General features: G+C 37.5%; 3 protein-coding genes across 3 annotated transcripts; all 3 read left to right on the top strand.

The window, feature by feature from the left end:
* Positions 1–5,284: 5,284 nt before the first annotated feature.
* LOC148155447 (UDP-glucuronosyltransferase 2A2-like) lies at positions 5,285–9,607 on the top strand. The gene is made up of 3 exons (XM_088012706.1): positions 5,285–5,716; positions 5,796–6,512; positions 7,482–9,607. The coding sequence occupies exons 1-3, from the start codon at positions 5,366–5,368 to the stop codon at positions 8,064–8,066; spliced, it is 1,653 nt and encodes a 550-aa protein (XP_087868832.1). The 5' UTR covers positions 5,285–5,365; the 3' UTR covers positions 8,067–9,607.
* A 1,168-nt stretch (positions 9,608–10,775) lies between these two features.
* Positions 10,776–14,058, top strand: LOC106915931 (UDP-glucuronosyltransferase 1-2-like). Its single transcript, XM_088012705.1, has 3 exons — positions 10,776–11,041; positions 11,135–11,851; positions 12,941–14,058. Exons 1-3 carry the CDS (start codon positions 10,871–10,873, stop codon positions 13,520–13,522), a joined length of 1,470 nt encoding a protein of 489 aa, XP_087868831.1. The 5' UTR covers positions 10,776–10,870; the 3' UTR covers positions 13,523–14,058.
* An 887-nt stretch (positions 14,059–14,945) lies between these two features.
* LOC106915932 (UDP-glucuronosyltransferase 2C1-like) lies at positions 14,946–26,046 on the top strand. The gene is made up of 5 exons (XM_088012703.1): positions 14,946–15,046; positions 15,205–15,500; positions 17,327–17,368; positions 21,942–22,616; positions 23,960–26,046. The coding sequence occupies exons 2-5, from the start codon at positions 15,210–15,212 to the stop codon at positions 24,542–24,544; spliced, it is 1,593 nt and encodes a 530-aa protein (XP_087868829.1). The 5' UTR covers positions 14,946–15,046; positions 15,205–15,209; the 3' UTR covers positions 24,545–26,046.
* The last annotated feature ends 697 nt before the right edge of the window (positions 26,047–26,743 follow it).

Here is a 26,743-nt window from a genome sequence, read left to right as displayed (position 1 = left end):
CCTTTGACAGTTAACAATGCAGACTGACAGCTGGATGGTGGCTGGTTCAAGTCTTACCTGAGGCCTTTCTCTGCTGACTTTGTGTGTTCTTCCTACGCTTGCCTGGATTTTCTTCAGGCAGATACGGTTTTCTCCCAATTTCCAAAACACGTGTCAATTGATTTATCTTTCAATATTGTTAGGCTCTGTGATGGACAGGCAACCTGTCATGAATGTGCCTGATTTCTTTCCTTCTTGACAATGCATAGTTGAATATGATTGACCTGCAAACTCACAAAACCCCAGGTTTACTAAAATAGTTTGCTCTCACTACTAAATTGCCACCTCACTTAAAAAACAGAGTTGTATTTCTTTAAAAACATAGCATTCATGCTGCAACCAGTGAAAGTGAAAGCCAGTTTATACTTGTTGTTTTTCTGCTGTTTTGGAGGTCCTAATGAGCAGTGCCAGACAGCCTAACTCAGAGCAGACAGTCAGTTCTCTGAGGATTTTAAAGCTGGTTCCCTCTGGGGCACCCTCTCCATTTTGTTTAGTTTTGGTTTTGCACAAATCAGCACCACAAAAGGCATTAAGACACACATCCATCTTCTGACACACAAATGAACGTATGTGTAAGCATTGTTATACATAAGCAAAATAAACAGAAAAGTGGAGCATAGCTCAGACAGACAGATAAAATAGTAGAGATCTTATGCGGCCCTGTTGGTGTCCCATACAGTGTTGACTATGAAAGGAAAAGTTTGAAATTATAATGGACAGCTTGTTGTGAAACTGCCCAAGCAAGCAGCTGTTAGGACCGTGTAATGTCTGTGTAGTTTGGTCCACTTCCAAAAGTGCAATGTACTTCTCATCAGAAGTTCTAATATTAACCACTGTTGTATGCCAAGCCAAGCTAGAAGTACAGTTTTTTTCCATGGCTATGCATGCTAAATTGTTGTACATTTTCACTGGTCTTCTTGAATCTCATATCTCTAATAAGTGGTTGTGTTTCTGCCTTGTTTTTTGGATATAAAGCTATCGCTCCAGCAACATCTTCCTGTGCATTTCACATTGCAATACACGCTATTTTCTGGTCCTGTTGAAAAATTTCAACACTCGTAGAGTACGGATAGAGGACTGAACTTACATTGTTGAAAAGTATGAAATGTACGCCCTTCAGTGTCCAACATGCAGGCTGTATAACATGCGACACATCAAAAGCAACACATGCACTAAACATAACAAAAACTGATGTCCTACTTTATCCACATCAAGACTCATGCAAACCAGATCTTTGGATACACCAGCATGCAAGATGTTACTATAAGTGTAGTGTCATAGAAGCTCTAAACACATGCATTTACTTCTGAATATCTTCTTTTTGTTGTTTCTTGCAGCTTGCTGTCTTTGCCATCAGGGAACCATCTACTTTATTAGCAATGTTGATGCATTTTTCTTAAATGTGGCTTATCTCAGCATGGACAAGATAACTGGGGCCACTCCTTAGTCTGCTCTGTGTCTATGAAAGAGTCAGATATGTCAATCTCTGCCTTTAAGCAAGTCATTTCCTTTGGAAAACTCTGATTCATCCCTCTCCAAGTATGTGATCACTGAAAGATCAGAAGTTTAACGCTGAGCTGTGTAACTCTCTGTAAAGATTATAAATGTAAAAAGAAAGGTAAAATCACAATGTGGATTGAATTTCATAGCTTCATAGTTTCATAGTTGTGTGAGAACTTCTTGCTACTGCCTGAAAAATGTTTGACAAAGACCACATACATATATTCCCTTCTCATGTAACGTGTAACATATGGAGTCTGATTAGAAACTGGTGTTGTTATATCCAGAGGTGGAATGTGAGATTCAATCTGAGTGCAAAACAAATGTTTAAATGTTATTCACATCTAAAAAGTAATGTTACCAGGTTCTGATAAAGTACAGACTGCAGTGGGGGTGAGGTAACAAAGGTTTCTCTGTGGCCCGGGGATGGAGTTTCAGCTTAAAGGAAGTGGGATTTCACTGTGGGGACATGCAGAGGACGGCCTGTCCTGTTTAAATTTCTCAGTCAGACCTTCTGTTGAAGAACTCAGCATTCTAACTTTCCAGAATTTGAAGATAGTCTGTGGATGCAATCAAGCAAACAAACACATTTTCAAGTATAATAACGTATTATGTCATTTACTAAACTTTACCACAACACTTTAAATTGTACCAATAAAACTGAAGACACATCAGTAACATTGTTCGTCATTTAATTTTGCTTCAGTGGGTGCAGATTGAGGATTTTCTAAACTTTTTTCCCCACTTTTACTTCAATGCACATAAGATACAAAGTTTATTAATTTAATGAATACAGAAGTAATTTATATATGAATTCTGTATTCACTTGTACATGAATACAGAATTCATGTATAAACTCAAAATTAATTAAGATACAATATCAAAGACAAAACTCCAGAGAGCAAAAAAAAATCACTACAGGAAAATATATGTAGTGTCCCCCAATATTATTACAGTGAGCTAAACATTTATTTTTTTCTGATGTGGCTGACCACATATGCCACATTTAATGATGATGTAACTTAAACTCCAAAGTAAGTTAGGGTTCAATAACTTAAATGACTCGATTTAATTTCCTTTGTGATCATTTATGAGACAAGAAATAAATTACGTAGTACTTTTAAAGAAGAAAGATAAATTTTTTCAAATGATGGCTCATGGAATGGTATTATGATATCTCTAAAGGAAAATCTGAAAGTAAAGTTTTACACTAACAGCCATGTGACAAAGATAAAGGAAATGAATGTTGCATGGCCCCTCAGAGATGTGATTTGAACTCTCCAGTTCATTCATTGCTTTCAAAGTTTGTCAAGAGAATAATGTCATTTTTGAGAAGTTCAAGAATCTTTTCAAGCATATTTAAGCACAATGAAAGAACTGCTGATTGCACAACCATCAGTTATAATCACAGTAAGAAGTCAAAATACATTTCACCACTCTTATTTTTTTTGTTAGCAGTAACAACAACAATAAAACAATCACGACTTGTATTTTCTTTCACTCAGCACTAAATTATCTTTATTGAAGGCTGTGTCGATGTCAAAGCAGGCAGACTGTACACTAAGCGGGTTTCTGTAACAAGTTCCATATGTATTTTTTTCACTTTAGGTTATCTGTCACATACATTGATATATATAAAACATCTGTTTATATGTCATTCATGAAATTATGTACATGACCTCAGCCTGATATTTGATCCAAAAATTATGTCAATATTTGGTCCAGAACCTACACTGAATCAGATCTGTTCCTTCTCTTGTAATTGTTGCAAATGAACAATAAAAGTAACTTGGTTTAAAACATTTTCTAAAACTAAATTTAGTTTGCATCATGTTAAAACATGTTTCTTCACTGCCAGAGAAGCTACGAATAAGTCTTGGGGAGGGGTTGTCATCCATCTGAAATCTGGACGACAATTTCAGATGGATGACATCTGAAATTATCATTAGATGTCATCTATCTGATGATGGAACCCAAATATATAAAAATATTTGGGTTATGTTTTCATCTCAACTTACTGGGAAGCAAAGATGGGGGAAAGGATCATAGACAAAAACATATGGAAGTCAAATTTTTACCAGTTTATTTGAAAAGAGTTAATTTTTTTAAAGCTGAAAGACGGAGTTTTGTTTGTTCGATGTGACCCTCAGTTAATCAGTGTTGTCCTGGACAAAAACCCTTAAATCTTAGAGAAATGAGGGGTAAGAAAAGGACATATGGTCAGTGTCTTTACCTTGCCAAGAGAGACTTGGAATGTTTAAAAGTTTACGATCAGTTTATAATGTTGATGGCCCTCATTGCTAAGGAAACACACCAGGAACTGAGTAGATGAAGACCATGGAAGGTCACTGTGGTTGTAAAACAAACTGAAATGCTTTAGTCTCATTATGCTGCTAAGTACATTGGTAAACAACATTCAAATATAGAACATGATCCTTCATTTCTTTGTTGTCTAGCAATTAATGTTATACTACTTAAACTAGAACTATTTTAACCTCACAATAGATCATACCTTACAAAGTTTTTTGTAATAAAAGACTATGTACATGACTGAAAATATAAGACTCAGGATGAATGAGCTGCAGTGGTACTTTCATAAAATACTTGGTCTTGGTTAAGTATATCAGGACAGATTAAATTAGGTCAAGGGGCTAACACAGCCTATGGATAGCAGAACAGTCCTCCAGACATGGCAAAAGCCAAGAAATGAGGCGTTCCTCTGATTCTTCTTCTTTTAAAGTCATTTGCGCTTGGCAGCCATGTCTCACCAGATCAGTGGGTTAATTAAGATTGAATTGTTGCTATGTATTTTGGAGTTGTCTGTTATGTTAAACACATATAAGTTTGGGTGTATGTAACAATAAAAGTCTACATCTTAAGGAAAATTTAAAACAATGGAATTTAATGTCCTTCCCATAAAAGTGGTCCATTTCTTACTGAAACCGGTTAGCACAGAAGATAGGTGCACCATCAGATAAGCTGACATTATGTTTATTTTAGGGCTTCATTCAACAGCTGCATGATCTTGCTAAAAGGCACATGACAACACCAGTGACACAGACAGAGCCTGTGGACACAGACTGCATAGCAGGAGAACCTTTTTGGCAAGTGTGAACCTGTTTCCTCCCGTTGTGAAGATGGAAAAAGATACAAACGATATGGGCTCTGTTCGACACTGGAGTTCCTTTTTTTTTTTTTCTTAAATCAAACATAAATTTCATTTTAAAAATATGCAGTGGTGTCAAAAACATTTTATCCTGAAAACATTTATCTTTTCAATTCTGACACTGAAAATGACAATTTTAGTAGTTTTCGTGTGCAGAAGAAAGAGGGAAATAGTCGATATTTCCTTTTTTTAAACTCAGCTGTTTTTCAGGCACTTATATACATATAAATATATACACATTTATGGTATATATTTGGTATTTCATTAAAAGTTAACAAAAAATCTTTTTGCATAAATATATTATGTTAGACCATTGACAACTGTTGCTTATAAACATAGCGTATATACGCTAAGTTAGTGGGTGTGGCTTTCATTCAGGTGCCCTCAATAGTCCAGAAATTATGGTATATCAATGTTTACAGGTTTTAAAGTAGCAAAAGCAATTTATTGAGAAATCTCTTACCCAACTTTATGTGTCAGGTGCCACGGGCCACGTGTAACTCATTTACTTGGTAAGGGGCTTATCTCTTTTATGGGTATTTGAACTCAAAGCTCTCCTGAAAGACTGTCAGTCTGCTGGGTCTTCTGATAACATGGGTAAGTGACAATCATTAGGATTATTATAATGTTGGTGATGATACTTCATATTTTCTTTACTGTATGAATATTTGCAAATGTAAAAAGATTGAGTGTTTTCTCTTATCCATTTTAGGAGTCACGCCTTTGCACAATGTGGGTGGAATATTTGTATTCCTCAGCTCGTTTCTAATTTTCCTTACTCCAAACTGTAATGCGGGAAATATTTTGGTGTATCCTCTGGATGGCAGCCACTGGATCACTATGGAAATTCTGCTAGAAGAACTTCATGCCAGGGGTCACAACATCAGTGTGATCAGAGGCTCCAACAGCTGGTATATCCCAGAAAAATCTCCCCTCTACACATCCATCACAGTTGAAATGGACAGAGACGTAAAGGATTTCTTTGGGGAGTTCATACAAGACCAAATGAGGGTATGTGAAATAAATGTGTTTTCCTGTGTGTTTTTTCATCTGTACATCAAAGGGCTATTTATTTTTTCTTTTTTTTTAGGTGCACCAAGAAGGGCCTTCACTGCTTACATTTTTAAAGCTCACAAAAAACTTTTTGTCCTTCATTGCTCAGGCTCATACCCTGTGGTGTGATGCTGCATCACAAATCTTTGAAAATCCAAAGTTGATAAAAAGCTTAATAGAATCACAGTATGATCTGGTTCTTACTGATCCAGGAATAGGACCAGGCGTTGTGTTAGCTAAATATCTTAAACTGCCGTTGGTTCTCAACGTTCGCTGGATTACCAGTGGAGAAGGTCACTTTGTGCTGGCTCCCTCACCGCTCTCTTATATCCCAGTGATTCCAGGATCTGGATTAACAGACAAAATGGATTTCATCCAGAGAATTAAGAATATTTTTTTCTATAGCCTGATTTGGTTCCAGGAGACATTCATAGTAGGGGGTCAATATGAAGCTATGTGTGATAAATACATTGAGGGTGGATGCAACATTGTCTCACTGCTTCAAGATGCTGATATTTGGCTGTTCAGGTCAGATTTTGTCTTTGATTTTCCTCGGCCAACAATGCCAAATGTTGTCTACATTGGAGGGTTCCAGTGTAAACCTGCACAGCCTCTACCAGCGGACCTGGAGGAGTTTGTTCAGAGTGCTGGGGAGCATGGAGTCATCATCATGACTCTGGGAACTTTGGTTAACGCCTTTCCAGAAGAGGTCGTGAATGAAATTGCCAGTGTCTTTGCTAAGATGCCCCAAAAGGTAAAACATTCTCTTGAATTCTTCTTTGAAACTTTTCATATTATGACAAAACTTTGGGATATCGGTAAATGTTTTTCAATAGTTTTTCAATAGTCTAAGAATACTGCTAAATATGTAAAGCAAGGAAAAGAATGATCATAGTCTTCAATGTTTTTTTCTGAACTTAGTACCAAATGTCAGTGACAATCCAAGCAATCCACACATGAAAATAAATGACACATAGTAAGCATTTAACACATGATAACAATGCACCAATGAAGCCCCAGAAAGCAAAAAGCTGATGAAATCTGCCACTATTTATTCTGCCATCAGTGCCAAATATTATCATTTGGCTTAGTCTGTTGACCTATGAAAACGGTTTTGTATTAACAAAGAGTTGGAAAGAGTATATCATAAGGGTCAAATGCAAAGTGTCAAATCTTGGTTACAGCTAAGGACACTCAGAGAAAGAAACCAAAAGTTTTCCATATTTGAGTCAATCACTCAAAATTAATATACCAATAGAATGAAGATCACAGGACATAGAAAACGGCTCCACAAATGATAAGATTAGAAGATGCAGAAGGCTGGGTCTAAATCGTAACTTTATTCAACTTGTTCCTCCATACAGGAAACAATTTAATGGAATCATTTATTATTTAATAAATTATTGTGGGTGTCTTCAAATATTATTTCCTGTATAATAATACCTTTTTCCATGTAATGGATGAATTAATCCTGATTTTTGTAAACTTGGATTGCTACCAATGTCTGGTTTGAATTTCATGTCAGTTTTAGAACAAACTGGTAAAAAAAAAAGTCAATTTGAGCATGTAGTCTGATAAAAGTGAAGAAAGGGAGTACTTCTGAATAACCTTTAACAAACTCAGCCAAAGCACAACAACACAATGATTTTAGAAGACAACTACTGTTCAAGTTAAAAAATGCAAATAATAAATATATTTTTTTGATTTGTCAATTTTGATTTAGGTGATTTGGAAGCACAGAGGGAAGCGTCCCTCTACTCTGGGCAACAACACTCTAATGATGGACTGGATGCCACAGAAAGATCTACTTGGCCACCCACAAACAAAAGCCTTCATAGCTCACGGAGGAACAAATGGAGTCCAGGAAGCCATTTACTATGGGGTCCCTGTGCTTGGCATACCCTTGTTCTTTGACCAGTATGACAACCTTCTACGTCTACAGAAAAGAGGAGCAGCAAAGATTATTCAGCTCCATGAAGTTAATGGTCACAGCTTTGAGAAAGGTATTAGAGAAGTGCTGTATAAAGATAGCTACAGGCAGAATATTCAGAGACTGTCACGTTTACACCGAGATCAGCCAATGCCACCCATGGATCAGGCCACGTTCTGGATAGAGTATGTGATACGCCACAGAGGGGCTCCTCACCTGCGCACAGAGGCTCACAGGATGCCGTGGTACTCATACCATTGCTTAGATGTACTACTCTTTTTGATAACTTCTGTAGCTGTGGTCCTCTACTCTGTTTTTGCTGTAATTAGATTTCTGTTCTGCAGAAGAAGACGGAATCGAAAACTGAAACAAAATTGACTTAAAATATTGATTAAATTGAATTATTTGCCTTTGTAAAGTGTAATCATGATTTAAATGTATATTCTGCAGTGATCTATGGAAGAATTCGTATCCCTTAAAGTTACATGTTTTACAAAGCACCAATTTGAATATATTAAATTAGGATTTAGTTAGTGATTCCTTTTTCAAGTAAATATTTGAAAAGTGTGGTATTTCTTTTCATTGCTCCAGAATGAAGTCACTATTTTGTTGTGTGAAATTACAATTGTACATTTTTTGTAGGATGCCTCTACTAGATGTGTACATCCTAAAGATGTGTTATATCTCCACTATTTTTGCCCATTCTTTTAGGTAACATAGTTCAACTGTTGTCATAGACGATAAACAATACCTGTAAAGATAAATATTCAGGTTTTACAATATATTTTTTAAATAATTGTGGTCCGGACTTTGACTAGGTCATTCTAACATGTTGATATGGTCAGATTTGTAGGGAGGTTGCCCTACTGACAACGATTCAAGCTGAGCTGCGAATCCTTCAAGCTCCTCCAGAGTTACCATGGATATTTTAGAGACTTCTCTGATAAATACTCCACTCTACCACCTGTTTGTTTAAGGAGACTTTAATATTACAAATTTACAGTTGTACCATACTCTTTCCATGGATTAAACAATACTATGTAAGGAAAATACATTAATGTGAATAAACTAAAGAAATATGAATACTCCCCAAAAGCCCTGTAGTTTCAGTTACAGTCAGTTGCAACAGTGTAAAAAGACTGGAATAAAAGTTTGTATTTAGAAGTAACACCATTCTAGAATCTGTCATTTACTGACAGCACACCATCATACAGCACAATATTTTGAATTTTGGAAATTCAGTAGGAGTTACATAATGGATGTTTTCGATATTTGGCATGCTGATATCATTTCAGAGATTAATCTAAACAGTTTTCTCTAAAAAAATAAAACTGTTACTTTTAGGAGATTTGTTAGGAAAATGTTTAATGGTTCCAATTTTAACAGTGAATATCCTTTAACTTAAAGTGAAAAAAGCACAAAGTCATAGAAGACAGCTAAATGGAAAATACTAATATTTTTTCTTCAAATTACACAATTATTTTATTTTAGTGAATATAAGAAAAGATTTTTATTTTTATTTCAGTAATTTAATTAAATTCTTGTTTTCCGTGGGCAGCTTTGTCACATTAGACCTTGTACTTCATTTCAATTTGGTGTTTCATCATATTTAGTTTAAATATTGTTTACCTATTATTAATGTTATTTTTGTGCTTGCTATAGATCTCTCTCAAATGTAAGAGCCCAGCTGTTTCACATTCAGTTGATTACTCTAACCTATCAATTTTTCCACAAATTCAAATTCAGAAATACTTTTTTGATCCTAAAGGGAAATTAATACTTTACATTACCATCCTTAATATTTATACTCTTGTTTGTCCCATTGCCATCATGTCTCCTGTGTTTTCTGCAGTGTAACTTTCAGTGTTTTGTTAAGCCTGTTTTCCTTGTTTCTCATTAAATATTCTACTTCAGTGTGATTTTGTCTACCTCCTGCTAAAGATCCTCCACTACTTCATTAAAGGGTTCTTGCCTTTTACATTAAATGCAACAAAGGTTGCAGGTATGCACCAAAGTTATTCTTTATCCTAATGGAAGTGAAGATTGAAGAACTTGACATTTCCTAAATAAACTCTCTATCACATACTGAAAGAAGTTGGCACATGAGAGAGAAGCTTCATCATTTTCACTTTGAGTTGTGCATTTATTTTGTAGGACATCATCTGTGAGCTGCAGGATCATGCTGCAACAGGCAGAGATGATCATTTCCACCTTCAGGGAAATGTCAACAACTCTATGACATATGTGCCCCCACCACCTCTAGTCCCTAATGCACACACACACACACACACACGCACACACCCCCCCCCCCCCCACACACACACACACACACAACAGGGTACTTAGTCTGTAACCACAAAGAGAATTTTGTTTTTGTTTTTTTAGCAAGTGTAGACATGAGAGGTGCTCTTTTTGACACTTACTTCTATTTGTCTGATAAAAATTATAGACTTGTAGTGCACGATGTTTAATAATAAAACCAATTTTAAACATAAATCTAACACTGCATGCTGTAAGTTTACATTTTCAAATTGTCTATCATCCAAAAGTCCTTGTTTCCCCCCTTATATTCTGTTTTCAATTATGAACACAAAAACATATTGTAAAGTTTTAAGTATTAAATTCTAGGGTGTAAAACTAAATTTTGGTTTGGTTTCCAATACCAATAAACAGGCTTTAGTACAGTATGTTAATTTAATTTCGAATAATTTAAAGCAGCTTCTTGCAGTGTGTGTGTACTACTTGTAACTCATTTACCTTGTGACGGTTTTTATCTCTTTTATTGGTGTTTGTACTCAAAGGTCTTCTACAGGAGATGGACAGTCAGTCTGCTTGCAAGTCGGGCTAATATTAACTTACTTCAATATGGGTGAGTAAATGTCACTATGATAATTGTCTTGTGTTAGGGGTTTTATTCACTTTCTTTTTGTGGTGTGAAATTATGCATTTTCAATAAGATGTGATATAACCTATTGCCATACCTATTCAGTTTGTAATAAATACATAAATATTTGAGTTTCTGCTTATACATTTCCTGAAAACTCACAGAGGAATGTTTCTTATGCATTTTAGGAGCGGGTGGATTTTTAGTAGTCTTCAACTTGTTTCAGATTTTCTTCATATTGCACTGCGACGCAGGGAATATTTTGGTGTATCCTCTAGATGGCAGCCACTGGATCAATATGAAGATCCTGTTAGAAGAACTGCATGCCAGGGGTCACAACATCAGTGTGATCAGGGGTTCCAGCAGCTGGTATATCCCAGAAAAATCCCCCCTCTACACATCCATCACAGTTGAAATGGACAGAGATGTAAAGGACTTCTTTGCTGAGTTTATACAATACCAACTGCGGGTATGTGATTATAAATGTATGTGTTGGATCCAATGTGCGGTTTTGTACTAATTATACAGAAAGTTATTAAAGTTTTATTCATTTTTATTTCAGGTACACCGAGAAGGGTCCTCACTGATAACGTTCTTCAAGCTCACAAAGAAGTTTATGTCCTTTGTTTCTGTGGGCCACACCCTGTGGTGTGATGCGGCATCAAAGATCTTGGATAATCCAAAGTTGATAAAAAGCTTAATAGAATCACATTATGATCTGGTTCTTACTGATCCAGGAATAGGACCAGGCGTTGTGTTAGCTAAATATCTTAAACTGCCATTAGTCCTCAATGTTCGCTGGATTACCAGTGGAGAAGGTCACTTTGTGCTGGCTCCCTCACCGCTCTCTTATATCCCAGTGATCCCAGGACCCGGTCTAACAGACAAAATGGATTTCATCCAGAGAATCCAAAACATTTTTTTCTATAGTATCATATTATTCCAGCAGAAATTTGTGGTGGGACCTATTTATGATGCTATGTGTGATAAATACATTGAGGGTGGATGCAACATTGTCTCACTGCTTCAAGATGCTGATATTTGGCTGTTCAGGTCAGATTTTGTTTTTGATTTTCCTCGGCCAACAATGCCAAATGTTGTCTACATTGGAGGGTTCCAGTGTAAACCTGCAGAGCCTCTACCAGCGGACCTGGAGGAGTTTGTTCAAAGTGCTGGGGAGCATGGAGTCATCATCATGACTCTGGGAACTTTGGTTAATGCCTTACCAGAAGATGTTGTGAATGAGATTGCCAGTGTCTTTGCTAAGATGCCCCAAAAGGTACATTCACTTTCTCTATGTAACATTTCTAATTATCACATCTTAATATTATTGTTTCATTCATTAGTCCTAAATATGATGCTTCTCATTTGGCAATTAAAGAGCCATGAAGTGGTATAAGCTGAAAAACGAAGACAGAATTGTATCAATTGTGATCTAAATGATAAATGGAGTGGACTGAATTATTGTGGAGATTTTATTGTTTATTCTTTGTGGTCACTCAGCGTTAACAACACTACTGCCACAGTTACATAGACATCCATGAATCATTGGGGTTTCCCAGGGGCACATCGTACAGAAGACGTGATGAGCAAATGTCACAATGAAACCCACAACAATTCAAAACAATGTCTCTCCCCCTTGATCCATTTTCATTGTAGTGATTCTAAACAAAAACCTTGAAGAGCAACTTCAGAGTTCAAATGGCGTAGCGGTAATTTATGATGGTACAAAGTCTCCTTAACCAATAGATGATTGGTTGCTGATATGTGTTGCTGATCAGCAACATCTATTGTAGATAAAACCCTTTTCATAGTAACAATTCAAAGCTAAGCCAGATGGGTAGGAGTATGATTTACCTTTGTGTCTGCCCAGTTCCTAGTTGGTAGCTCAAAATGCCCTGTGGGAATTATCATGGGCACTCCAATTTTCAGATCTTTCTGAACTGACAGATTGTGAAACAACAGGAGACCCAGCAAGGAATCTGCAATCTGCTCCTGAACATGTACTGACATGAAACCCCTCCTGCTGAATTAATAATCACACTGAATAAAACTAGCATATCTCTTTAGAAAATAGATATTATTTTGTAGTATATGAATATAAATTTGTTTCAACAGTCCAAACAGTATTCTTAAAAAAAAAGCATTTACACTCCAATGAACCTGCCAGATTGAAATGTGGTGAAATAATTTCACCACACTTGATATGAGTATCTGCAGATACTCATATCAAGGATTGTGGTAAAAACAAACAAAAATATGATCTCAAAGGGATTTTAGAATCAATTTTAGAAGATAACTGCTGTTCAAGTTAAAATATAAATAGTAAATATTTACATATGTTTTTGATTTGTCCATTTTGAATCAGGTGATTTGGAAGCACAGAGGGAAGCATCCCTCTACTCTGGGCAACAACACTCTAATGATGGACTGGATGCCACAGAAAGATCTACTTGGCCACCCACAAACAAAAGTCTTCATAGCTCATGGAGGAACAAATGGAGTCCAGGAAGCCATTTACTTTGGAGTCCCTGTGCTTGGCATACCCTTGTTCTTTGACCAGTATGACAACCTTCTACGTCTACAGAAAAGAGGAGCAGCAAAGATTATTCAGCTCCATGAAGTTAATGGTCACAGCTTTGAGAGAGCTGTTGAGGAAGTGCTCCATAAAGACAGCTACAAGGAAAGTATTCAGAGACTGTCACGTTTACACCGAGATCAGCCAATGCCACCCATGGATCAGGCCACGTTCTGGATAGAGTATGTGATACGCCACAGAGGGGCTCCTCACCTGCGCACAGAGGCTCACAGGATGCCGTGGTACTCATACCATTGCTTAGATGTACTACTCTTTTTGATGACTTCTGTAGGTGTGGTCCTCTACTCTGTTTTTGCTGTAATTAGATTTCTATTTTGCAAAAGAAAGAACAGAAAATATAAACAAAGCTGATTTGCATTAAAGTTATTTGTCTGTGGTTTTGGGTTCATAGTTGTCCCTGTGTCATGTTTTGTTTCTCTAGGTTATTTTCCATTTCTGTTTAGATTGTCATCTTTCACTTAAATTAGATTAATTTTGATTCAATTACTCTCTTACCTTGTTCTCACGCCTGGTCTTGTCTTTATTCATTGTTATTCTAGTCTCCTTTGTCTTCTGTTCTAGCCTTGATCATCATTTTCCCTATGCATCAGTCCTGTTATGTTCTAGCAGAGCAGGTTTTGTTATCCTTTAGATGTCAGGTTTTATTTCCTGTCAGCTTTTATTCTTGTAGTCTCTCTAGTCTGCTTCTCCTGTTCAGTTCCCCAGCTCAGTATTATCCCTGTTAATTTAGATCAGTAATCCTCTTCACCTGTCTCGCGTTTTTTTAGGTTCTAGTCTTACCTTTGCGTGGTGCAGGATTCTTGTGCATTTTTATGTCTGTTAGTTGAGTAAACACTCATGTCCATGTCAAGTTTTTAAGTTTAAATAAATTTTCACTGTGCCATGTTGCTGTTTGCATTTTGGCTCTTCCCTATCTGCGCCTTCCCCAATCCTGACAATAACATCACAAAGTGTAAAAGTGCTTATCCAATGAAAACCAGCTCAGCATTAATTTAGCCTTTTTCTTAAGGGACGTTTTATACATTTCAAATCACATATTTCCATCTTCTGCACAATCAAGTAACTATGTTAGCTTCAGTTGGTATGAAAATGATGTACATATAACTTAAAATTAATTTGACTCTGGATATCAACTTGACACCTTGAAATTGGACTCCGTTTCTTTAAGAAGCTCCACTTTCTAACACTCCTTCTTCAAAACGTCATCAAAACAATGCTCCTCCATGATGCCGTTTACAGTCAATCTTAGGAGCGATGGGCTAAGGAGTAGTTTGTATGATAATCTCAGCAGATGCAGAGCTCCACCAGGTGTTTGATAACTGTTGCTGCCCCTAGTTTGGAGGAGCTGTTCGGAGGAGGTGTGCTCTGTGGACAGAAAGCTCGACAGCAAACTGCAGCACCAAGAGTGGAGTTTTGGGTAAATAGACAACACTTTGTATGAGCAAGTGTTTGGCACCCCCAAATGGCAGTCTTTGGAGAACCAAGGATTTCTCAAACACGCATGAACTCTCCAGTGTATTCAATATAATCAATGATTAATCACACTATTTGAAGTCTGGTTTAAAATAACTCCCTGGTTCAGCTATGAAATGATTGTTTCTTTCTTCCGACATGCACTTCTTTCTTTTGTGCACTTCTGCATCTGAAGCTTAATCTTACATAACTCACTCTAATACTCTTATGAAAGAGGTCATTGATTCACTATGATGAAACCACTGTTCTTGCTTAACTGCAATGTACTGTGCGTGCCTTATTTACTAGTGAAAGAGCAGATCGTCTCTGAAGCTGGAGTTTGAACTCAAATACCTACTGGTTTATCTTGAACAAGCTGTCAGTGTGGGTACTCAGGACGGTCATAGTCTTTACCAACATTAGGTAAGTAAATTAAGAAACCATCTGAAACTGGAAACTGAGTGTATTATAACTTTTGTTGTTCTAGTCATTTTAAACTAATTTTAGCTGTAATCTTTTGTCCGGACTTGATTTGTATCTGTACTAATGAAATACATTTATTTCTGTTCGGGACATTGTAGAATCCATGGCTCTGACTCGTTTCTCCGGTATAGTCATATTGTCCTTACACCTAATCCTGTTGACATCACACTGCGATGGGGGAAACATATTGGTGTTCCCTGTGGATGGCAGCCACTGGATTAATATGAAAATACTACTGGAAGAACTTCATACCAGAGGACACAACATCAGTGTGATCAGGTCAACTACCAGCTGGTACATTCCAGAAAAATCCCCCCTCTACACATCCATCACCATTGAAATGGATGAAGGTTTAGAGAACTTTTTTGACATATATCTACAGGAGCATATGAGGGTATGTGTTTATATATATACTGCATGTAAAAGCCTGTCCTACTAAGGCAGTGTTTCCCAACCCTGGTCCTTTATGCACACTGCCCTGCATGATTTAGACGCTCCCCTGCTCCAAACACACATGATTTCAATTGATGACTGATTAATAAGCTTTTGTTGAACTGCAGTCATCTGAATCAGGTGTCTTAAATCAGGGAAACATCTAAGACATGCAGGGCAATGTGCCTCGAGGACCAGGGTTGGGAAATACAATGCTAAGATAATGTGATATAAAGAAATAAAAGCTTGATCAATCATTTCGGAGCTTTCTGGTTTTACCGTGAAATGCATCTTGTGCAGTTTAACTGAATAACAAACATATGATGAAGGAGGAGAAAAATCAAATATTCCACAATTACTGATATGCTGAACTGTCTTTTGGTCCAGTTTCATGTTGGTGAAAGTCTGTCAGCATCTCCTGTCTTGACTTGGTAGTATTTGCCAAGCCAAGTTGCCAATATTTACAAATGTTCTCCAAATCTACCAGATTATCAAAGGTATCCCCTGTTCACAGCCCTTTGTGTGGGCCCTCATGGGTTTTTATCAGGTCAAGGTCTGGATCTGTTGAAGATCATTCTAAGAAAAACTGTTCATGGTTTTATCCACCTTCAGATAAATCTAACGCCGTCTGAAGAGAAATGTGACCACAGACCATGATGTAGACACCATCTTTTCACTGCGGGTTTATGATGTTTTCATTATGCACAGTATGTTTGCGGTGATCTTTCTTTTGGAATAGTGACTGAAAGCCCATGTTAGGTTTCATCTGATTATAACAAAATATTCCACAAGACCGAGATAATTTTTTGCAAACCAAGATGTTTTCTTTTAAAGAGAAATATTATTTTAGTCTTACTCATTCGCTAAGATGCATTAAAAATACTAGAGACTGTCGTCACATTTAACATTCCAACACTAAACAGACATGTCTGCTCACTCTAATCTTGCAATAAGGTTTTTGGACCTTTCTGATAACTTTCCATATATTTTTAAAATTAATTATCAAGTCAAGATTAACTTTATTCCAAGGCAAAATTTGTTTTGCAGCCAACAAAGAACAAATGTAAACGAAAGTACAAATATGACCGACTGATATACAAAAATAACCATGTAATACATATCAATCAGCATACAGAATTTATGAAGAAACATTCAGCATCATTAATCTTGTTTTTCTACCTCTATTTCAACCAATACTTATGCATCCTTTAGGCTTCGCAACCTCCCTGCAAACTAAATTTCTTTAGTTAAGAAATTTAAATAAAAAAGTGTCAAGAAAATCCTACTTGGACACCTGAATTTGTCAATTCAGGTATCAATGCAGACGATCTGAAAGTTAGTTTTTTCAGATTTTCTATAATTAATGCAAGATACGTACAAAAATAGACAGAATGCTCCAATTAAATTAAATGATGGTTACAACACATTAAAAGCACATGGGGATTGCAGATGTTGGCTATTACGTTGTTGCAAGTATATATTTTTAATTTTTCACTCTAGATTAGCTTGTTTTTTATTTAAATTGCAGAGGATATAATGTGCCATGTTAACTGCCCAGGTCCCTCTTGAAAATGAGATCTAGATTTCAATGGGGTTTACCTGGTTAAATAAAGGAAATAAAAAAAATGGTTGAAATGTTTTAATGGTTAGATCCTTTGTTTTATCATCACAATATTTATTTCACATGAATCTTGCATTTGAATTGGCAAATCTAAACGTTTTGTTCTTAAATGTGTTTCATGAAGTCATGCTTTTAACCACGTTTTTCTGTTTCACAATTTTCTTTAGGCACAGCGAGAAGGGGCTTCACTTTTAACTTTCTTGAAGCTTGTTAGCAGAATCACTTTTCGGGCACAGCGTTCAACGTGACACCATGAGACTCACTCGGTTTGGCTTTCGTGTTGTTCCCCCTTTGTTTGAAGGACACACCCTTTATTGTACACGAGTGTCTTCAATTAGACAAGTCACGTGATGTGACACAATAATTCAATAATGATAAAAACAACAACAAATGAGAGCACAAAACATTCATAATGTCAACACCCCCACTTGCTCACATTTGGGTAACTTCCTCTGACTCTTAATATTTCAACCAAAATACATTCATGATACACCAAACATAAACATTCCATACTTCCCTAACTTAATCTTTGTTGTTGGTTTAGTTAGTACATCTGCAACCATTTCATTGGTTGGACAGTACTCTAGAAAAACTTTTCCTTCATTTACGACTGATCTGACAAAATGATATTTAATATCAATATGTTTACATCTTTGTCTATATACAGGATTTTTGGCTAAGGATATGGTACCCTGATTGTCTTCATAAATCTTAGCTAAATAATCCAGACCATCCATGTTGAACAACAGTTGTTTCAAGTATAAGCATTCCTGTACAGTAGCAGCTAATGCCATGTACTCTGCTTCACATGTAGATAGAGCTACTGTAGGCTGTCTTTTGGTCTTCCATGAGACTAACGGACCATCTTTATTTAGACTCATACAGTAACCTGTTGTACTTCTTCGATCTGATACATCACCTGCCCAATCAGCATCACTGTATGCATATATAAGGTTATCACAGGCACCCTTTTTAAAACATAGTTCCTTATCTTGTGTACCTTTTAGATACCTGAAAACATGCTTTACAGTATTCCACTGCTCTGCGGTTGGGTTTGCAAAGTACTGTGCCAGTTTACTTACTACATAGCTTAAATCTGGTCTTGTACATGTTGACAAATAGATTAAGCTTCCTACTGCCTCCCTGTATTTTCTGACATCACTCATTACTTCAGCATTATCAGCGTAGTTGAGTTTCTGCTCACAAGGAATAGTTCGTGGCTTACAGTTCTGCATGTCAAACTTTTCCAATATTTTCCTCACATACTTCGACTGTGACATTTTAATACTGTCAGCATCTTTCTCAAAGTCAATGCCAAGAAAATGTGTCAACTTTCCTAAGTCCTTCATCCTAAATCTGGATGCAAGTTTCTCTTTTACATCTCTAAGGATATTCATATCACTGGCAGCAATAATCAAATCATCGACCCATATAATGATGAACACAGTTTCAGTATCGGTGATCTTTGTGTAAGCACAATGATCAGCAGGGTTTTGAACAAACTTGATTTCACATAGGTAGTCATGCAACATTTTGTTCCAGTTTCTGCCCGACTGTTTAAGTCCATAAAGAGATTTTTGCAGTTTATACACCAGTCTTTCATTTTCTTGAGATTCCTTCTTGTAGCCCTCTGGTTGTTCAATATAAAGTTCACATTCGATTGGAGCATGTAAATATGCTGTCTTTACATCCATCTGGTGAACAAACATGTTCTCCTGTGCCACCTTTTGCATCAACACTCTGATGCTCGTCATGCTAGCAGTTGGTGAAAAGGTTTCATCATAGTTCATACCTTTCTTTTGACTGAATCCTTTAGCAACATATCTAGCCTTATATTTGTCTGATCCATCACTATTCTTTTTGATTGTATACACCCATTTACCCCCCACTACACCTTTACCCTCAGGTAAATTGGTCAGGGAAAAAGTAACATTGTCCCTTAATGACTGCATTTCCTCATCCATTGCTGTAACCCACTCTTTTGCATTCACAGATGTTACAGCTTCTTTGTAGGTTTGAGGTACTCCACTTATCAGTCTGTAACAATAATCAATGTTGGCTATCTGCTCTTCATCATCAATGCTACATACATAGTCATCCAAATAACCTGGTTTCCTTTTTTCTCTGACAGGGTATCGCCTCTCAGGTTCTTCATGTTTTGTTGTGTGACTGGTACTCGCCATTGGTTCCTCTGTGCTCAGTTTATGGTCAGAAACATTTACTGGATCAGCTTCTGAAGTTTTGGTTGCTCTCGGACTAATTCTAATCATATCATCATCGTCCAAAGTTACATCCGTCTCATTTTTCTCTCTGGATACAAATTCCACAAGCCTGTGTTTCTGGATTTTCCTGCTGTTTGGATAGTAGACCATATAGGCTGGACTGTTCTTGTCATACCCTATAAAAATGCCTTTTTCACACCTTGAATCCAGCTTCCCTTTCTCTTGTTTGTAAGTGTAACAAACGCATCCAAACTTGTGCATCCTAGAAATGTTAGGCTGTCTGCCTGTCAACATGAAGTAAGGCGTTTGCTGTGTGCGATTATTATAACATCTGTTTCGCACTACAGCAGCTGTCTGAACTGCATATGGCCATAACATTCTTGGTAACTCACCATCGATTAACATACATCTAGCCATGTCAAATAAAGTTCTCCAGTTTCGTTCTGCCGTACCATTTTGATGTGGAGAATATGGTGCTGAGGTCTCGTGTCTGATACCATTTCTGCTCAGTAATGCCTGATACTCTTTTCCTGTGAATTCAGTACCATTGTCTGACCTCATACATTTAATCTTTCCATGTGGAGCCATGTCGGCAATAAACTTTTCAGTAGCTTGTACTGTGTCACTCTTGTTTTTCAAAAAGTATACAAAGACTGCACTGGAATAATCATCTGTGAAGGATAATGCATATCTGTGACCAACTTTGGATATTGGGTCTATAGGTCCTGCTAAATCTGTGTGGACCATTGCTAGTGGTCCTTTAGCTCTTGCATCTGGCTCCCTGTTCCTAGTTTGAACAAATTTTCCTTTTGTGCAGACTTCGCAATATGGCATTGGTTCACCTCTCCCTTTAATTTCCATGCCATGAACAACATTTTCTAGCTTCAGTACATCTCTGTAATTGCAATGTCCAAGAATCTCATGCCAACTTTGTAAGTCATAACATTTTTTACACTGATCACCACATTCACTGTCCATCATTTGTAAGTAATACAATTTGTTACATACGTGAATGGGGAACTTGGTATCGTCTCTGAGAAGAACGTTCTTTCCTTCTTTGAAGATCACCGTTGCTCCGCTGGATGTTGCAGCTTTCACTGAGAAGATGTCTTGCGGATATGAAGGGATGTATAATGCGTTCCTCAGCACCGTTTTAAGACGTCGACCTCTCCTGTCAATCAAAAACACTTCCGCGTCTCCTCGTTGCTTAGCAACCCCAAAACACCTGGATCCATCAGCCAATTCCACGCAGTGCGTCTCGGCCTGGAAACTTTCATCAAGCTTCCGAAACTTCTTGATGTCGGTGATTATGTGCGACGTCGCACCAGCGTCCACCATCAGACCTCTCCTCTTGATGTCGTCCACTCGCATGTCAGCGTCGCTCACCCGGAAAGCAAACTCTTTGTCGCCGCCCGTCTCTTCGGCTACTTTCCGTGCGTTGTCCCGTTGTTTTCTCCGTCTGCAGGTTGCGTTGCTGTGATTGTTATTCTTACAGTAACTGCACCACTGCTTCCGCTGGCAGGTTCTGCTTATGTGGCCTTTCGTCCCACATTTAAAGCACACGATCTCAGAACTTCCTGCTCCAAGATCATTTGCACTTCTTGGTGCCCACTTCGTACCAGAATGTGTTTTAGCTTTCATCACATTGTCCTCAGATACTGTGGCACGCATATTTTCAATGTCCTCAAAACTTCTGAGTTTAGTCTTAAACTCTGCAAAAGTCAACGTAGCACCATCTTCGCTTTGAGTGATATAAATAGCAAATGGCCTAAATGTCTCTGGAAGTCCTTTCAGGACCATGGCGATCAGAAGTCCGTCGCTCAGCTCCTCACCTGCACTTCTTAAAGCGGTGATCGCTGTCTCAGCTCTGATGATGTACTCGGTAACCGACTCACAGGGTGATTTCTGCAGTGACGTCAGCTCAGTATACAGGTTAATCACTCTGGGCTTTCCTTTACCGGCGTAATGGGCCCGCAGGATTCCAAGCGCCGCACGTCCATCGTCTGCCGCGTCATGCATGATAAGTGATAGACTCTTGTCATCCAAAAACTGAATGAGCTCTGCATAAGCCTCAGCGTTTTTCTTCGCGTCTTCCTCTTCATCGTCATCATCGGAGGGGCTTGTCAAAATTGTCTGTTTCAGCCCTTGCAATCGAAGATGTCCTAAAAACTTTGTTTCCCATAGTTCGTAATTTTTCTCGTCTCCATCAAAGAGAAGTCTTGACCAGCGGCTGTGTGCCATGTCTTTTTCTCTTCTGTTCATTTCCCTTGTTTACTTACACAACAGATGTTCACCGTCTGTTGGGACATTCACTCGTTTCTTCATTGATCCTGGGCCCATAACCTGTTAGCAGAATCACTTTTCGGGCACAGCGTTCAACGTGACACCATGAGACTCACTCGGTTTGGCTTTCGTGTTGTTCCCCCTTTGTTTGAAGGACACACCCTTTATTGTACACGAGTGTCTTCAATTAGACAAGTCACGTGATGTGACACAATAATTCAATAATGATAAAAACAACAACAAATGAGAGCACAAAACATTCATAATGTCAACAAAGCTTACCAAGGATTTCCTTTCTATGATTACTCAAGCCCATTTGATATGGTGTAATGCTACAATTCAGATTTTTCAGAATCCGATTTTGGTCAAAAACCTAAAAGAGTCCCAATATGATTTGGTTCTTGCTGATCCAGCCATGGGTCCAGGGCCCGTGTTAGCTAAATATCTTGAACTGCCGTTAGTCCTTAATGTTCGCTGGATTACAAGTGGAGAAGGTCACTTTATTTTGGCACCTTCACCCCTCTCTTACATCCCAGTGCCTGGATCTGGCTTAACCGACAAAATGGATTTTATCCAGAGGGTGAAAAACTTTTTTTTCTACAGTATCATAAAATTCCAGGAAAAGTTTCTTGTGGGACCTATCTATGATAATATGTGCAATAAATACATTGAGGGTGGGTGTGACATTGTCTCACTGCTTCAAGGTGCTGACATTTGGCTGTTCAGGTCAGATTTCGTTTTTGAGTTTCCTCGGCCAACGATGCCAAATGTTGTCTACATTGGAGGGTTCCAGTGTAAACCTGCGCAGCCTCTACCAGCGGACCTGGAGGAGTTTGTTCAGAGTGCTGGGGAGCATGGAGTCATCATCATGACTCTGGGAACTTTGGTCAATGCTTTACCCAAAGAGGTTGCGGATGAAATTGCCAGTGTTTTTGCCAAGATGCACCAAAAGGTAAAAAAAAATTATCTTTTTCATATTTAGGTTTTGAGTTGTTTTAGGATCAGGTCATGGAAAATGTCCATAAAAACAGACACCAGTTATTAAATAATAAATTCTTCTGATCAAGTTTGAGTGTGAAGTTTCATACAGAGATTTATAACAGTGAGGAGGAGGAAATCAAGAGAAATGCTATATGAGAGCATTGTTTTGGAGATCAGGAAAACTAGCTCCTACCCAATAATTTAAACGCTTTCTGTTGTAATTCAGCACGATGATGAATGACCATTTTGCCAAAAAAAATACAAATTCTATATTCCTTCTGCATTAACTTATACTTTTTCTCCAGTTCTAATAAGAATTGCTGCACTGTTTTGCACAGGCAATTGTTAGCATGTCCTATCCAACAACTGTGTCACCACACCGGTTTAAAAACTAACTTGCATTTTATTTTTAAATTATGTAGTGGTCATCTCTCTATTTTCCAGACTCCCATCAATGTTGTGCTTGTGAAGATCTAATCCTTCAGTTATCCAGCTGCCAGCTCCTTCAGTTTTCTACTGAGAAAACTTCTATTAGACTCTATATCTCCATTTACATGTAGATTTCCCTCTCCAATGTCACAACTAATAACTTTACAAGTCGTTGATAAGGAGAAAGTTAAAATCCTCCATTTGTGGTCTTACACACTAAGACCACAGTGGCATTTGAGCACTCTCAAGTTTGTTTGGCTCTGACAGAGAAAATGTTTTGTCCTAACAGCATTTACGGATTGGAGAGGATCTATAGCCATCAGTAGACATTTTGTCCTGCCAGAAAATACTTACAGTAAAAGCTACTCTTAAAGAAAGTTCTGTCTTACAAGATCAAATTCATGCTCACAAACAATAACTGTGAGGAACTCATTGGTCTGTCCTCCTTACCTATTTATTCCCACAAATCTCCCCACTCTTGTCTGTATAGAAGATATTCATAGGGAATTACTCATGCCATCTTTTTCTACAGTCACATTTGCATTTGTTGTATTTTATTATTATTTTTTTATACCCTGAAATGTCATATGTACAACAATTAGACATTGGAAACCCAGAAAACATTAAGTACCATCATCCATATGGTGCTCCCTTCCTGGGTATTCCAGACATGGAATATGTTGTGTTGTAAAAAGAAAAAGACATTTGAAATTACTTTGCTGTTTTCAAAAGAAATGGAATGGCTGATTTCCAAACAATATTAACAGGTTTTATATTTCTTTATATTTGCCCTGAAGATTACAGCATTACCCATGCTACACTTGTACAGTATTGTGCAAATTTTGGCCTTCACTGAACATTTACATTGTGTGTGCCTTTTATCAGGTGATTTGGAGGCACAAAGGGGATCATCCCTCTACTTTGGGCAACAACACTCTAATAGTGGACTGGATGCCACAAAAGGACCTCCTTGGCCACCCGCAGATCAAAGTCTTCGTAGCTCATGGGGGAACAAATGGAGTCCAGGAGGCCATTTACTATGGAGTCCCTGTGCTTGGCATACCCTTGTTCTTTGACCAATATGACAATCTCCTGCGTTTGCAGGAAAGAGGAGCAGCACAGATTATTCAACTAGCTGATGTAAATGGTCACACGTTTGAGAAGACTATTAAGGAACTGCTCCACAAAGTCAGCTACCGGGAAAACATGCAAAGACTTTCAAGCTTGCACAGAGATCAGCCAATGCCACCCATGGATCAGGCTACTTTCTGGGTGGAGTATGTGATGCGCCACAAAGGAGCCCCTCACTTGCGCACAGAGGCTTATGGGATGCCTTGGTACTCATACTATTGTTTTGATGTTCTAATTTTCTTGGTGACAGCAGTAACTTTGCCCCTCTTTTCTATTTTTGCCATCGCAAAATTTCTTTGCTGTAGAAGAAAGAAGAGGACAAAAACCAAACAGAGTTAACTTCAGTCAACCTTGCTTAGAAAAATAAGAATTGTCCAAAATTGCTTTATTTGGACAAATGCATTATCTCTTTTCCAATGCCCCACAGTGCCAACATAAAGAGCATTTTTTAAATAAAACTACATCTGTCAAGGAATTATGATCTCACTGGTTTAGTAGGAATAAGCTAGTGATAATATTCTGTGTGTCACTGATCCTCATGACTTGTAAAAGTTGGATGTTTGATTCCAGCTATGATACACAGATGGCAGGAAACCTGACGGCGAGTTCTTACTTTGCTGTCTGGAGTACCTATAGTACCTGATAGAAAGTCTTGACCTAATTTTTGCACATGTAAGAAATTATTTAAAATGGGTTTGCCATGTTGTACTTTCATGATTTGTTTGAAAATTCGACTGATGTGAAAATGCCACTAGACAATTCAGGGGAATTAAAGTTTCTCAACTAGTCAACAATACTTTTAACACAAAGTGGTTTGAATTTCTTGGCTAAAAGCTGTCTCTCAATCTCTTTAGGTTTTTTTAAAAATAGAATACAAGTTCCAAATTACAGTCTACTTTAAAGGGTTTAATTATTTTGGTTACTCTTTCTTTTTAACTTGCTGTGTAGTACAGTACTTATAAACATTTCTGTGATTGAAATCAGGAAATGTGACTTGATTTGTGTGCGCTGTTTGTTCACTATTGTTCTCTAGCAAATCTTTGAGGCCTTTATTTAACACCTCGGTGTGTTTACTGAAAATAAATTACTCAGTTGTCGTTTTACTTAGGAACTTTCTGAAAGCAGTTGGTTGCACTGGATTTCAAATAGGAGCATAGGAGCAATGGTGACTAAATAGTATTGCAAGCTACACTTTTCAGATTCTGATTGTGGCTTTGATGTTAGATGCAGGTCAGTTTTTGGTGAATAATTTACATATCATTCTTCTAATATAACATTATGTATTGTAGAGTGAAGAAAAGCTCTCTATATAACCAAAAGACTTTAACATCTGCAGCAGGATTAGCCTAAGTTTACACAGAACAAATCAGAGTGAGCGTAAGAGGAAGCACACAGTCCTTATCTGGTTTGTCCTAATCTGCCTCACTCAGCCTGTTCTCGGCTCTGGCTCTTTTCCTGTCTCTGTCTTGTTTCCGTTGACTTGGAAAATCTTTTCTGTCATTGTAGTCTAATGAGATCATGTTTCTGTGGAAAGCTCTTTTCTTGAGAGGTCTGAATGAAAAAAAAAAAAAAAAACTACACCCACTTACAACTGTGTGAATGTTAAAGGGAAATAATCTCCAAACAAGAAATGATATAAGTTAAATGGGGGGAAAAAAACATATGTGCAACCTCTTTATAGGATTCACGCCTGTTTAACTTTGTTATATTTGATTACATTAAAGCTACAACCTACATACATATTCTGTATACAGGGATCATGGGACGTACTTGAATTTACTCAAACTTTGTAAGTTTGCAGTTAATCTTTTTTCAATAAAACATGAATAGTAGAATCAAAACTGTATTTTTTGATCTATTTCAGATTAGACTTAATAGCTGTTCTATGCATTTATTACCTATGCACTAAAAATATACCTTTGTCAGACAATCTCATCCTGTGAAACTAAAACACCTTCTTGGACCAATTGTGTCAATGAAAGTTTTTATAAGTCTTTTAGAGGTCTTTACTCTGTCTAGAAGACTGTATCCAGTTTATTTTGACATGCATTGAGTCTTCTGTTCAACCTATCGTTTTGCTAATGACTAATTACCAAAGCCGAACTTTATTACTTCACCTCTGTTGTGTATGTTCTGATGAAGACTCATCCCTTTTCTTTAAATGAATAGCTTTAATTATCTCGTGAAATTAAAATACAGAATCTTTTATGAGGAGCTTCACACAAACACCATCAGACTTGATGGTTCCAAAAGGGCTTCTCCAAGGCATGATATCATTCTCTCTACAGACATAGATCACATTCCCTTCTCTCTCTGAACCAATACTTGTCAGAGGCACAAATGGTTTCACTCATCTGCACAATAAAGCCTGCTCTATAGATTTTGTGTAGGCAGATGTTGCTGTCTGTTCAGAGTTGGCAAACATCAACATAGTTGAGTAATGGGAAATTTTCCCAGACAAATTTTCTTCTCAAACACACAAAGGGATCCAATATGTAGTAAATGTAAATGTAACTGCCCTCTCTTGGGGCGACAATA

Source organism: Poecilia mexicana, unplaced genomic scaffold, assembly GCF_051168715.1.
Source record: "Poecilia mexicana isolate PSO_F unplaced genomic scaffold, ASM5116871v1 scaffold_14, whole genome shotgun sequence".
Lineage (NCBI taxonomy): Eukaryota > Metazoa > Chordata > Actinopteri > Cyprinodontiformes > Poeciliidae > Poecilia > Poecilia mexicana.
Note: the sequence above shows the minus strand (reverse complement) of the source record. Positions and strands in the feature narration are given on the sequence as shown.

Bases quoted from the DNA above. Each gene is read 5' to 3' on its own strand.
- LOC148155447 (XM_088012706.1), top strand. From the start codon at position 5,366: ATGAATATTTGCAAATGTAAAAAGATTGAGTGTTTTCTCTTATCCATT. The intron at 5,717-5,795 runs GTATGTGAAATA...CTTTTTTTTTAG, and splicing joins TCATACAAGACCAAATGAGG to GTGCACCAAGAAGGGCCTTC. The intron at 6,513-7,481 runs GTAAAACATTCT...ATTTTGATTTAG, and splicing joins TTGCTAAGATGCCCCAAAAG to GTGATTTGGAAGCACAGAGG.
- LOC106915931 (XM_088012705.1), top strand. From the start codon at position 10,871: ATGAAGATCCTGTTAGAAGAACTGCATGCCAGGGGTCACAACATCAGT. The intron at 11,042-11,134 runs GTATGTGATTAT...TTTTTATTTCAG, and splicing joins TTATACAATACCAACTGCGG to GTACACCGAGAAGGGTCCTC. The intron at 11,852-12,940 runs GTACATTCACTT...ATTTTGAATCAG, and splicing joins TTGCTAAGATGCCCCAAAAG to GTGATTTGGAAGCACAGAGG.
- LOC106915932 (XM_088012703.1), top strand. From the start codon at position 15,210: ATGGCTCTGACTCGTTTCTCCGGTATAGTCATATTGTCCTTACACCTA. The intron at 15,501-17,326 runs GTATGTGTTTAT...AATTTTCTTTAG, and splicing joins ATCTACAGGAGCATATGAGG to GCACAGCGAGAAGGGGCTTC. The intron at 22,617-23,959 runs GTAAAAAAAAAT...GCCTTTTATCAG, and splicing joins TTGCCAAGATGCACCAAAAG to GTGATTTGGAGGCACAAAGG.